The sequence below is a fragment of the Dreissena polymorpha genome, chromosome 1, assembly GCF_020536995.1.
Source record: "Dreissena polymorpha isolate Duluth1 chromosome 1, UMN_Dpol_1.0, whole genome shotgun sequence".
Taxonomy (NCBI): domain Eukaryota; kingdom Metazoa; phylum Mollusca; class Bivalvia; order Myida; family Dreissenidae; genus Dreissena; species Dreissena polymorpha.
The window spans coordinates 86,021,386-86,034,516 of record NC_068355.1 but is presented as its reverse complement, the minus strand read 5'-3'; the positions used below and the strand labels follow the sequence as shown (position 1 = coordinate 86,034,516).

Genomic DNA, 13,131 nt, shown 5'->3' with positions numbered 1-13,131 from the left:
CTACAATCATGTGTGTCTATCAACTTAATAGTAAAAACACAAGAAATGATGTATGCATGTGAGTGCACTCGGACAATTGTGGTATTATTGCATAATTAAACCGTCAGTAAAAAAAATCAGAAGGCATTACACTATATTAATAAATACAAAAAACTCAAGTTTATCTGAACCTATATTTCAACCAACTTCCTAGATGTGCATTTTGATGTGAGTATAGTTGAAATAAAATACAATGGCGCATCTTTAAATGAAAAAAAGATTGTGTGATTTTGTTTTCAGAATTATGTCGAAAGTGTGTCCGTGGAGATCTCTAGTATACTGACTCGGCTTGGGTACGACGAGGAGATCAGACGGCGGCGCTTTGAGAAGTACAGGGAGCGTGATAGGCTTTTAATGACCCACAAAGTCACACAACTATGATAATAACAGGCAGCAAGGCAGAGGGTCTGACCTGCGTGTCAGAAAGCAACTGGGACCGTTTATTCGTGGTGAAACATGTCTTTTGTGTGGAAACTGGTATCAATCTTCACACCATTCAAGACGGCATTGATCTTTTTAGGATGGATACAAGTGTATATCAAGGAAACTTTATACTGTTACAATAGAAACTAGCGCATACACTTTGGAATGTTATTTACAATTGTTTGTGTGATTATCGAAATGGAGAGATTCAATTAAGTAGTAGTTTGTTCATAGAAGAAAATTTGCGGTTATATCTAGATTTCCACTGTATTCAACCGTCCGACTTGAACTTTCGGGGCCGTCGATATCGGACTCCTTTGGAGCTAAATTTGAAACGGATAATGTATTCGCCCTGCGCTGTCACTGTCACTGTCCCAGCAGCCTACAAAGATGCGCTTCAAGACCCCTTCATTGGCCGTCACCAGTCATAGTTCAGAAAGTCGTATCATTAGGAGCCTATCTAACCCCGGTAGGATTTAAGGAAAGTGAATACAAACACATGGAGTGGATAATTTGTTTCCATACCGGAGAGGCAAAACTTGTAAACAACCTTAATGACACACAAGCGAAAGTAAATGTTATGCTCAAAATGATTGTAAAAAAATGTGCTAAGACCTTGTACAAAAAAATAACATCATACGTGATAAAAAATATCGTATTATGGCAAGCTGAGAGTAACCCACAGAACAAGTTTCATGTACATAGTTTGTTTTCAATGGTTGCATGACGGACTGAGAGAACTTGAAACTGCTATTATCAGACAAAAACTGTCATATTTTATGATCCCGGGGAGAAATGTAATGGCAGGCAGTGGTTTGCAAGAAAACCAGCAAATATAAGGTCCGAGGGTAACACTAAGATTGCCAAAGATACGACTGGCCGTTGTCGCCTCCCTAGAACCGATGTTGTGGTTCAGCAAGAAAAAGATGGAGCTGGAGTTGCTGCATATGGAGATAAGGATCAGTACTGAGCAATTAAGCGATGAGACCAAGATGGTGGATGAGTCTGATGCAATCCTACAAGAGATGTCGAGGCATGAGGCAGAGCTAATAAAGGAGGTGGGGGTACGGATGCTCGTAGAAGGCTGTTTTGTTATTGATCTCATGGCTGTTCACAGAAGAATGTTAATGTAATTAAAGTGTAAGAAAATCAAGAAAATTATGAAGCTGAAGAAGATTATCAGAGACATGCAATATAGAGGAGAAATAGGTTTGACATGGATATAAGCATACAGAAGATACGAATAGGAATGAGACTGGCAGTAAGAGCGGTTTTTCAACGGATGTTTCTGAAAGGCAGCGTTGTTATTGATGTAATAATGAATTGAAGAGATGTATTTAATCGTTCATGTAACAATAGCTTGCTCGTACGTATGTTGTATTAATCCACATCATGTTGTGCTGATTAATGGCATTAAGAAATAAGTTTTTTTTATCTAATTAAAACATTCTGATTTGCTTTCACATTTTACATAAGGAAAGGAAATAAAAACGACACAATACTAAAAGCACATGTACATACAACTCTTAATTCCATCAGAAAAATGCGACGACTTACATTTAAAGAGAGTATGCACAATTTTGTCAAATATTTATGAATTTATATAAAAATGTGTAAAAAACTTATTATTCATATATTTCAATATAAATTTAATTAAAGTTAAGAAGAACATGTGTCGAAAAATGCGGAATAAGCCAGATATTTAAATCTGATATCGAAAATGTCTTTACAATCGAATTGGCCATCATGTATATCATTCATGTGAATCTAAATTTAGTTTTAGTGCAGATTCGTTAATACGACACAAAGACACAATTTTGTTTCATAACAAACACGAGTAAAAGTGTCGGCATCGGCTTTAACCTGTGCTTAGTTGTCTGCTGCATTTTATGAAATTCGTCTTCGATGTATAATTATTTTTCTTGCCTATTTTGTGTTATTGTAACATATTTTTATCAATATATTACAATTTCACACATATACAAATCGTGTATACCCACTTTAGCGAAAACAAAAAACACATTGTTTGACATGGAATAAGAGAAATACTTCTTTTTGTATTAATACATTTTTAACAATTTTCAAAGAATACTGTGGGCATTAACATGATAAATTTAGCGTGATACAAAAATAAACATTATTGTATAACTTTAATTAAATTTTATTTTATTCAATACAAATTATACTAAATAAATAATAAAACACGGCGTAAATGCGTTGAAGTTTGATTTTAATATGACACCATGATACAACGTTTTGTCGTCTAGAGCGGAAATAGCTTACTATATTATGAGCACCAGAAGTCTCCATATCTGGTTTATATGGCTACAGTAGTTTGCTATTTAAAAGCACTTTAGCCATGCAGGGAATCACGTGGTCAGAGTTAAGACGAGATGGCCGACGATCTCTCGCTTCGATGCCAAAATTGAGTGTTCAAACAGGTACATCTACCATATAACTTACATGTTTTTAATCGGATGACGCCTAAGAAAGGGCCAGCCGGAAGCGGTTTCAGCGAGTATCAATCGTTTTTCTCTGGTTGGTCTGAGTGTGGAGATAACACGTGGAACATTTCGCGATTTCCAGAACCGTCAATTGACATTGTACACGGACAGACAATATAATCACGATTTTCACACTAATTAGCACCGTTTCAGTTAACAATAAGTTTAAATCTGTTACCAAAGTGGTACGGCGACCCGGTGTAGCATGTGCCTGTAGGATGCAGTTCGTAATAGAGATCGCAGTTGTCTGATTTCGTACAGCATTTTTCCTTCATGATTAAGTCATTTGCCTCGTGATCACGTGGTGAGAATGATGAATGTAATAAGTAAAATCCACCAGAAAAAGGCCTCGTGTCCACGAATGCCAATGTTGAACGGTAATAACAACATGACTGAAATGTTGTGAAAATTCTTAGTATTACCGCAAATGATTTTTCCCTGAAGCTTTATGTAAAACAGTACAACATACAGATATCATGCCAAATTGTGAGTTGCATACTTGAATTTTACTCACCTTTCCATATGGTTTGTAACTTTGACCCAACACCGTGTCCACGCAGACGACATCGTTGCTATCAGGCAGACGCACATGGCGGCGGATCTGCCAAAACCAAGGGTCCCATTGGGCCATAGCGACGTCACATGGGCACTTAGGGAGACGTTGCAAGTAGAAATGGATGTTGTGTTTCAAATGAAGGTTTCTGTTGTACCACTTTATACAGTCAAACGCGTGGTGACTAAATGTCGACTTTTTATCATTTATATTTTTAAGAAGAAGCCCACGGATTCCTGCAAGAAAACTTTGTTTTAAAAAGCATTTTATCTCAGAAATATATTATTGATTAACCGACTTATAAAACGTTTACAAAAAAATATTTAGATATATCAATCCTACGGATTTCCGAAACTAATGTATTTAATAACTTTGAAGAATAGTTGCAACGTACCTCCTGTTTTCGGTAGCGATCCCTTTGTAGTGCATTTTTGCTGAACGAGTAAATGTGACTGTATATATCTCTGTCTATATCTGCATGACCGATCCATAAAGGGATGCGTTCTTTATCAGTGGTCCATTGCATTAAATTATGCCCGTAAATTGTAAAAGAAATGGTCTGTTCGCCGCTTGAAATTATAATCAGTTGAAACGTTGCTGTCTAGAAAATGTCAACAATAAAATTAACAATTACTAAAAAATAATTATAGTAAATTCGATATCAAGTGACTAACTACCGAAACAATAACATGTGTATAAAGAAAACAGAGACCAAAACAACATATATTTCTAGGATGCACACTTTGTTTATAATTAAAGAATTCTATATGCAAACATTAAAGTAAAATAAATCGTTCTTCTTTTTTTACTGAATTTTAGGATGTAATTTGTATAAAAAAAAACTAACTTACATTATACGGATTAAATGATGGTTTAACATTATTCCATGTTGCTATCAAAACAAAACTTGTGTCGAATGCTGATATATTTTCGACACGCTTGATTACACTTTCAAGGAATCGTAATTCTTCCGCCACTTTAGGTGTAAATGGGTAATCTTTAAGGACATCATATGTTCTAAACGTGATTGTGGATAAATGGTCCAAATAGATTTCTGTAAAGTATGCCGCCACAACTGGAAAGTTGATATTTGCTTTCTCATCCAAAGCCAATTTAGGCTTTTCAGAGAGATACTTTGCATCAAAACTTATGAGCCCTCTCCTGCAAACCTAAATATGCACGTATTTGTGAGAGGTTTTTATATAAATGATTTACAACGTAAGGCAATCAAATAAAACACAAACTTAAGAAGATCATAATTGACGGGTATTAGGGTCATATTAATACGTCGATTTTTACTGAGTTTTTAGATAGCATTCATTCAGTGACTGTTTCTTAAGAAATGCAAAACTATTTCCGGCAAACAATTAAGTTTTCCTACAAAACATTTCAAGTATTGCTTTGTGATAAACACAATTTTAAACAATCATTCAGGGATAATTCGATCGAATTTTTATCGTTTCTTCTAAAGAAAACAAGTAAGAAAAATAAAACATATCAAAGTATCCGCTAAAGCAACCTTGCAAATACTCAAATATAGACTTACATGCATTGACCGCCTCATTTTGTTGAAGACTGGAATCGCAGGTGGGAAGACAATTTGTTCACTGCATAGGTCATGACCAAGACTTGTATCCCCTGCGTCTTGCCCGAATGGCAGAATTGGAAATTACAAAAACAACACGCGTACAGCTACTTTTATTGTTTAAAGTAAACTGCATTCTCACCATGAGTTTGTGTAAACATGAAACATAGGTTGAATCAATAATAATTTATTTGTGTATTCGTACCTTAATTTTCAGTAACCAGTGAGTATTAAACAAGCACACAAAAACATATTTCGTTCAAATAATTTTTCGAGTAAAATGAACATATTAATCACCGCAGTTTTCGCAGTGGAGGAGTCTATTGCAACATGTGATGGCTCAATGCAAATAAATACACCATATCAAATAACTATGCAACTGATAAGCCTGATTACTGATAATAAATGTTGCTGCTTAGGGTGTCAATACATTCTTACTGATGTCGCATGTGCAGGTCCGTTTGTCTTCCACACCAGACATATATGCGCATGCGTTGTTCTCACAAATTGCATTGATTGTCCGACACATTCTTGCATCGGTACATTGTCCTCCGATGTCAGCTTAAAGACCGTATCAGATAACTGTACTATTTTAAACAGATTCGTTAAGAAAAGCTTTCGTAAACGTAGATTATTTATAAAAGAACAAGCTTGTCTCAAAACGGATTACACAATAATAAAATTACATTTCAGAAGGCAGGTTGGAACAGAGCTATATATATTAATTTACACATTTTCGCAGTTTGTCGTTTAGGTATCAATATATTAGCCCTTGTTTGCATTTGATGGTAATGAAACATTTCATAAAAAATACATCTAAGCTTAAATATCAGTCACAGCCGTTTTACACGTTTAATGATAATAAAATTAATGGCTATATTTGGTGGTTATTGTAATGTATTATATGCAAGACCGTAAAAACTAAATCGCCCGCCTGTCTGTCTAACACAAAGTACGCAAAAGACTGTCAGTATAGACTTGGTTGAATTTATTTCTCTGTTTCGTTTAAACATATTATATACTTAGAGGTTCGTATCAAAAATCATGTCAATGCAGATTTAATGATAAAAAGCTACACCGTTTTAAATATGAAGTCGCTTTAGTGCAATCGCTGACTCAAACACTGCTGTTTAAACGAATCATGAATTTGAAACATTTTTTTTGTTACAATTATACTTATGTGGGTGTACGAAAAATACTGGCAAGACATAAAAATTACCTGTACAGCTATCTAGTTTACTGCTCGATTTGAAACCCAGATTACAATGACACTCGTAACTACCACGTGTATTTACGCATGTCGAGTGTGCTGGGCATGTGAAGCCATCAGCTGACGCACACTTGTCGACATCTGTATTACATGTAGAACCAATCCAGCCTGCGACACACGTGCAGTTTCCGTTCACTGTGTTGCACACGGATGTATGTTGTCATATCACACAAACACGTACTCGTACAGCTTATACCGAATAGACCTTGAAGACACGCTAGAAAAGAAAATTTCTCTTAAAGTGAAATAAAACAAAACAACATAGAACACTACAAGCTCAAACTCGTGTATGTTAATGTTCACTTAGGTAACCACTTTTAAACAAACACATAGTGTTTATATTGTTCAACGATACAAATTTGATATAAAAAAGACATACGTTTTACAGATAGAGAATCACAAAGCAATTGTTCATGCAAAGCGCCTCTTTAATCCCTTATAATTAAAAGGTACACAACACCTTATAATTAAAAGTTTTTAGCTTGATAGTATGCGTAACATTTACACATTGTAATAGTCTTTCATAAATGATTTGCTGCCAATAGTCAGTGCACGAACACTCATCCTTCGTCATTAAATTTCTACACTTTTCAAATGTATTATGTATAATTCTTACTTCTGGCATCTTCAATGAAAACACGTCTTAAAGCACACCCATTTATTGCGTAAATACTATTGCAAGAATAGAAACAATAAAGTAATTATTTATTTTGTTTCAATCCTTTTCTTACAATGATTGTATTGTGCATGATTGATGTACACTGTATTTGCCAAAAGAAAGAAACATGTTAAAACTAATAGTCTTTCTCTATATTGCACCATAACCGAAAATATAAAGCGAATCGAACATATAATAATTGTATACCTACTTTCATACCCAATTTAAATAAATACTCCACATAAATATAACGCTTACCTATGCAAGAATTTCGGTCCGTAAGATCAAGGACAAATCACGCTCCATAAAAGCATCTAAAGCTACCGATAGTGTTGACGCATTGTTGTTGACAGTTGTTGTTTCCCAGGCACTCGTTTATATCTAATAAATAAGTTAAATAACTAAGTAACTAAATAAATAAATAATTAATTAATTGAATAAATAAATAAATACATATAAATAAAACTTGTGTGGATCATTGCACACGAGAATGTCTTAGTATAATAAAAAAGTTAACAATACTATTTCTTTGGGTTTATTTTAACATGAAATAATTGCTCTTACACATAAAATAATTAATATCAGATATTCAATATTAAATCTTAATTTTTAACTTTCAGAAAAAAAAAATTACCGTCGAACACGTTCATAACCCCATTCAAACATTGAATCTAAATATACATCGAGGGCACATTGTTCAATTTGAATTAAACATAAACATTTCATGGTATATTTACACTATTTAATAATATACCTGAACACGTTCTATTCCTCACAACAAAACCTGTTCTGCAGCTACACTGGAAACTTCCCGGTGTATTGATAAAAATCTGATCACATACGTTCTGGTCAGCAGCTTGACATTCGTTCACATGTAAACAAAATATAATATTTTCTTCAGTCTGTTGCTGTAGGTAGGAGAAAACCAACCGACTGTGTACGCATTTGAAATTTTGGTTAACAAAAGTAAGAAGTTGTATCCTACAGCTAATGCTATTATAGAACACAATACGACCCATAAAGAAAAGATAAGGTATATCCCACACCTATGTTTATCCCACACCTGGTCATGTGTGGAGGAAGGTAATATTTCTCGGAATCAATTATAAAGTATTCATTTTTAGTAAAATCGAATCAGATTCCACAAAACAAACAATTAAATACCAAGATGTAATATATTTTAAACACAAAATGCAACACAAACAGCAAAAAACATTTTTTACCAATATTAATCGCGCGTGCTCGTGACGTCATTATTAACACGTCAAACGACAAAAGTCGTATTCTTTCCCGGTAAAATCGGGAACGAAGAGGTATGATAAACAGAAAAAACAGGTAACATTTTTTGTAGGATAAAAAGAATACTATGTAAGTGTGATTGTGTACTCAAATTTATCCCACTCGTCTTAGAAAGGCTTACAAGGCTCGGCAAGCCTCGCCATGCAAGCCTTTCTTCACTCGTTGGATAAATTTAAGTACACAATCACACTAACTCTATCTTTACATTAGTTCTAGACGTACGTTTTTTTTTGCCATCTAAACTTTATTTTCTTATTTTTATGCATAATATTGTGAAAACGTAATTGTATGATTACTCTTAAACACTGATTGAGAGTCCATAATTCTACATACATTTAAAAGACACTTGGTGTAAGGAAGATCTAAATATATAAGAACCACATAACACAACTTTGCTTTTGTCCTAACCTTCGCACATTTCCGATTCTATGTTTTTCTTGAAACCATTTTGGCAGACGCAAGAGGCGCTGCCAGGCGTGTTCAGGCAATGGGTATTTGGCTCAATGCAGACTACTTTGTTTTCCCTGCAGTCGTCGACATCAACGTCGCAACTTACCCCTGTCCAGCCCGGGTCACACACGCAGCCTGCAAAGAACGATCAGATCAAAGTAGTGGTTGTTGTAGTCGTAAAACTTTTAGCACTAGAAGCAAAAGATACTGCAGGCGTAGTAACATAAGTTATGTTAGTATATATATATATATATATATATATATATATATATATATATATATATATATATATATATATATATATAAAATGTATAATATGATTCAAATTTTAAAAAATAACACCTTAGATACTATAACACCCCGTGGATGCACGAACACGTTGGCGAGCACTCTTTCCCATAATGGTACTTGTCACATTCTTAAAAATATTTCATAATTGTTTTAATCCATTACAAAAACACGTAGGTGTAATGGATTAATTTTAAGAGTAGTCGTTTCAAAATTCAAAATACAACGATGATCGAAAATAAATGTTTCGCACACAATAACAAGTACACAACTTTAAAGAGGAGCCCATAAATTACACATTGTATAGCCAGAACTCGTAAGTATATCAGCAACTGACCACATGTAGCAATACAGCTTACTCAGTAATATATCACAATTTCGATACCAATATTTTACACCTTCATATTGCCGTTTGTCATTTTGCAGCATCATACCGACAGGACATTCACATACATATGAACCAACGGTATTTTAACACGTTGCTCGTCCGGAACAAGTTGTTTTCCTCCTCACATTCGTTGATGTCTGTTAAACGAATATTAACGCATATGCTTATTCTTTGTTACATGCTTATATTATACTTCATTACAAACAAATGTGTGAATACTTGTTCAAACATTTTTAATGGATTTTAAAACAAATTGCAATTAAAGGTTTAACAATATATTTAACGCGCATCAAGCCGGTACATGCCAAAGCAATGACGCACATCATATTTTGACAATTACTACGGAATTATGTTACCTGTAAAAGTCAGAGTCAAGTTTAAAGCCTTGCGGGCACTGGCAAGATGGAACATTGCCTTGTACCTCACAGTTGCCTTGTACCTCACAGTAGCCGGTTCATGTCAGATTGTGGAGTTCTTTGCAATAGTCTTTCACTGCAACAAATCAAATGCGATATATTTTCATAATAAAGGAAACCATACGTGTAATCGTGAAATATATTCTGTTGAGTTTAAATATAAACGTGAAGTCATTAATAACAGGTAACATAACGACACTGATAAACCGAAAACAATTTTGAGGCAACGTCATTTCTTTAAAAACTCATTATAATCAATTTACTTTTTGATTTGTTTATATAAGGCTTAAAGGGCACACATTATACCTTTACTACATGTCTCCATGTCGTCGTTGAGTCTGTATCCGAAATAGCAATAACAGTTGTAATATCCTGGATTGTTTTCACACGGCCAGATTGCAGTCATCTATATCTGCGATTGAAGACAAGCTTTACTGATTACTTTAAATAGTCTGTCTTTGACTTTGCAAAAAATGCTCAGTGTGACATTTTAAACATAAACACAATCAAATGATATTTTTTTGAGAATTGTCAATTTATAGGTCTGTTCAACCGCGTCAATATTAGTTACAAATGCCATGCAAATCCGAACTTTGTCAAACACAGTAAATGTCTACTCAATAATAGGCGGTTGGGTTGTAGAGAACAGTACTAGGTTCGACCAAGGGTCATATGTTTGATACTTTATAATATGTACTGTCTTCTCGAAAGACGAGTAACTGGGTAGAGGTGTAGCAGGAACTTACTCTGTGACATGAGGTCACTAGAAAATGATCCCGACCACAATCAAGTTTCGTATATAGATGCTCGAGTATATACCAGAACAATGTGTAAAGTTGACTTCTTTGTAGCCTGATTTACATCCACATGTGTAGCTTACTTCTGCATTCAAACACGTCTGGGTACACTCGTTCAACTGTGGATCCGAACATTCGTTTATGTCTGGAACATGCATTATGCAGTCCGAATACGGTATAACATAGGTAAATGTCCAGCTTCAAAAACGTTATACGTAACAATCTTGTATTGTATGTTGTTTCAGGTATGCTATAAGCAATGCGTATTGGATATGATTATAGATACAGGTACGATTTCGATTCTGGGAACAACTGTTTCCATGTCTGTGTTAAAGTACACTGTCGTGGTATAGACAATACTCAAATATAAATATCTTCCTAAGTGTGTATTTAAACGCATATTATGAATAAATAGTATTATAAAATTCAATAATATGTAATATTTAAGCACAATTGGGCAATACATATATATTAATTTTGATTCAAAAACACCAAACCTCGGCAATATCCGCTAGCATCTTCCTCGTATCCTTGCAAACAATCACAGCTGAACGAGCCCATGTTGTTACTACAGGACCTCCTGGCATCCTCGCAGACTCCAGGACGCTCATTGCACTCGTCAACGTCATCATCACAGGAACTTCCTGTCCAACCATTGGAACACATGCAGCCTCTGAAGGGATCGCATCTCTCGGCACCTCGTCCGGTACAGTCGCACGTTTGTGAACAGTTCAAACCCCAGTTTGGCACCTCACATACTTTAAGGATCGGCGATTAAAATTAAGTTTCAGTACTAAATTGGAATTTAATCTTTCTAACTGCATCACGTACTTATGTTCTATTTATATGGTGCAAGTTTCTGTCTGGTTATGATGGAATAACTATACACGTATTTGTGCATTAAAATTATGAATTCTGGTAATTTAAGTTTTTAAGTTCAAAGAAGTTTTGAGTGATGTCTTTACTCTGGCTTCGTTCTGTAAATTTGTCAGCATTAAATTAGGGGTTATAGACATAAATATGCCATAACGCAGTATAAAGAAAGGTGCATATACTTACGTTCACATGAGACCCTGTCTACCAGCTGTTATCCCGGTAAGCAGCTGCAATGAAAACTGACGATAGTGTTCATGCAGTCTTAAGGACAAATATTTTGAGAGCATTCGTTAATATCTGGAAACAAATTAAATAGTGTGTTTAATTACAAGGTCTGTGTAATCGTTATGGAAAAGTACATGGACTGTATTTTTTAATTTATTACTATACAGATTATAAAAAAAATATTCTAACCTTGACATTGTCCTGCTGTTTTATTAAAAGTAAATCCTGCATTACAGAAGCAAGTAGGCTCATTGTCCCTATCCAGTGTACATCCCGAGGTTTGAGTGCAGTTGAGTGTTGATCTAGCACATGGGTCAGAATCATCTGTTTCCACGCAAGTTTTGAATTATGGTTATGAATAAACGTCATGTTTATGTAAATATTTACAGACCATTTAATGATTTGAATGCTTATTTAGGTAATACATGTGTACAACCGTGAGAGTATAAACACTCTAATTTATATAAAATGTTCTCTTTGCAACCTTTTGGCACAATACTTAGTCATCTCATATAACACATGTTATAACACTTATTGTCCTACACAATTAATTAAATGTGTTTTTGTATGAATAAATCAGCATTCTTTAGTGATATTAACAGGAATAATATGAATACTTTTGTTGAGTTTTTACTGGCCAACCTGTTAAAGAAATAGTTTATTGTTTGTTGATTACATTCAAACGAGTAACATTTTTTGATCGCAATAACCGAATGACAATATTGCTTGCGGAACAATCGTGTAAATGTTTTCATTGATCAAATAGTTTTAAATAGGATAGAATACGAATGGTCTGCCTGATTGTTAAGTATAATTTTATCTATAACGATGTTTTTTATTATTATCATCAACCGTAACAATACATTTCAAACGTATTAAATGTTTACACGCTATAGTTTTGATTGAAATAAATATTATCAGTTTGCTTACATTCGGCAGTTTTATTCCATATTCCGTCGTTTCCACATATGTATTGAATATAGGCTGGGTTATCAATATCATTATGATATCGAATTGTTAACGTCCTCGACGCGTCATTGTATGACGCTATTTGCCCATTCGAAACGTTTACTGGGCCGCAGTCTGAATTGTATACAAATAGTTTAAAACAAATTTCATTTTCAGATTATATTAATAAGAATTAGTTATTTATTACAATGAAGGTGATATTGTCAGTGGCATCGTTATTTTTGTTATCAACGTATTAATAGTATTTTATGCGCATTTATAAAACGTTCGATTTACAGTTATATGTACTATACCTGTACAAACAAGTGCTACTGCACCATCGACACATGTGTAGCCGTTGTATAGAGTTATGTAGGTACAATTATTTAAGTGACTTTCCTGTCCAGAGCAT

At 34.3% G+C, this 13,131-nt stretch overlaps 1 protein-coding gene across 1 annotated transcript; it reads right to left on the bottom strand.

The window, feature by feature from the left end:
• Window positions 1-2,249: 2,249 nt before the first annotated feature.
• On the bottom strand, window positions 2,250-12,840 carry LOC127866495 (uncharacterized). Its single transcript, XM_052407049.1, has 16 exons — window positions 12,702-12,840; window positions 11,961-12,095; window positions 11,730-11,773; window positions 11,168-11,428; window positions 10,620-10,815; window positions 10,180-10,285; window positions 9,814-9,949; window positions 9,468-9,594; window positions 7,787-8,916; window positions 7,291-7,413; window positions 6,324-6,591; window positions 5,066-5,665; window positions 4,371-4,688; window positions 3,914-4,120; window positions 3,481-3,615; window positions 2,250-3,358 (listed from the first exon to the last, which is right to left on the bottom strand). The coding sequence occupies exons 12-16, from the start codon at window positions 5,081-5,083 to the stop codon at window positions 3,116-3,118; spliced, it is 921 nt and encodes a 306-aa protein (XP_052263009.1). The 5' UTR covers window positions 5,084-5,665; window positions 6,324-6,591; window positions 7,291-7,413; window positions 7,787-8,916; window positions 9,468-9,594; window positions 9,814-9,949; window positions 10,180-10,285; window positions 10,620-10,815; window positions 11,168-11,428; window positions 11,730-11,773; window positions 11,961-12,095; window positions 12,702-12,840; the 3' UTR covers window positions 2,250-3,115.
• Window positions 12,841-13,131: the final 291 nt, after the last annotated feature.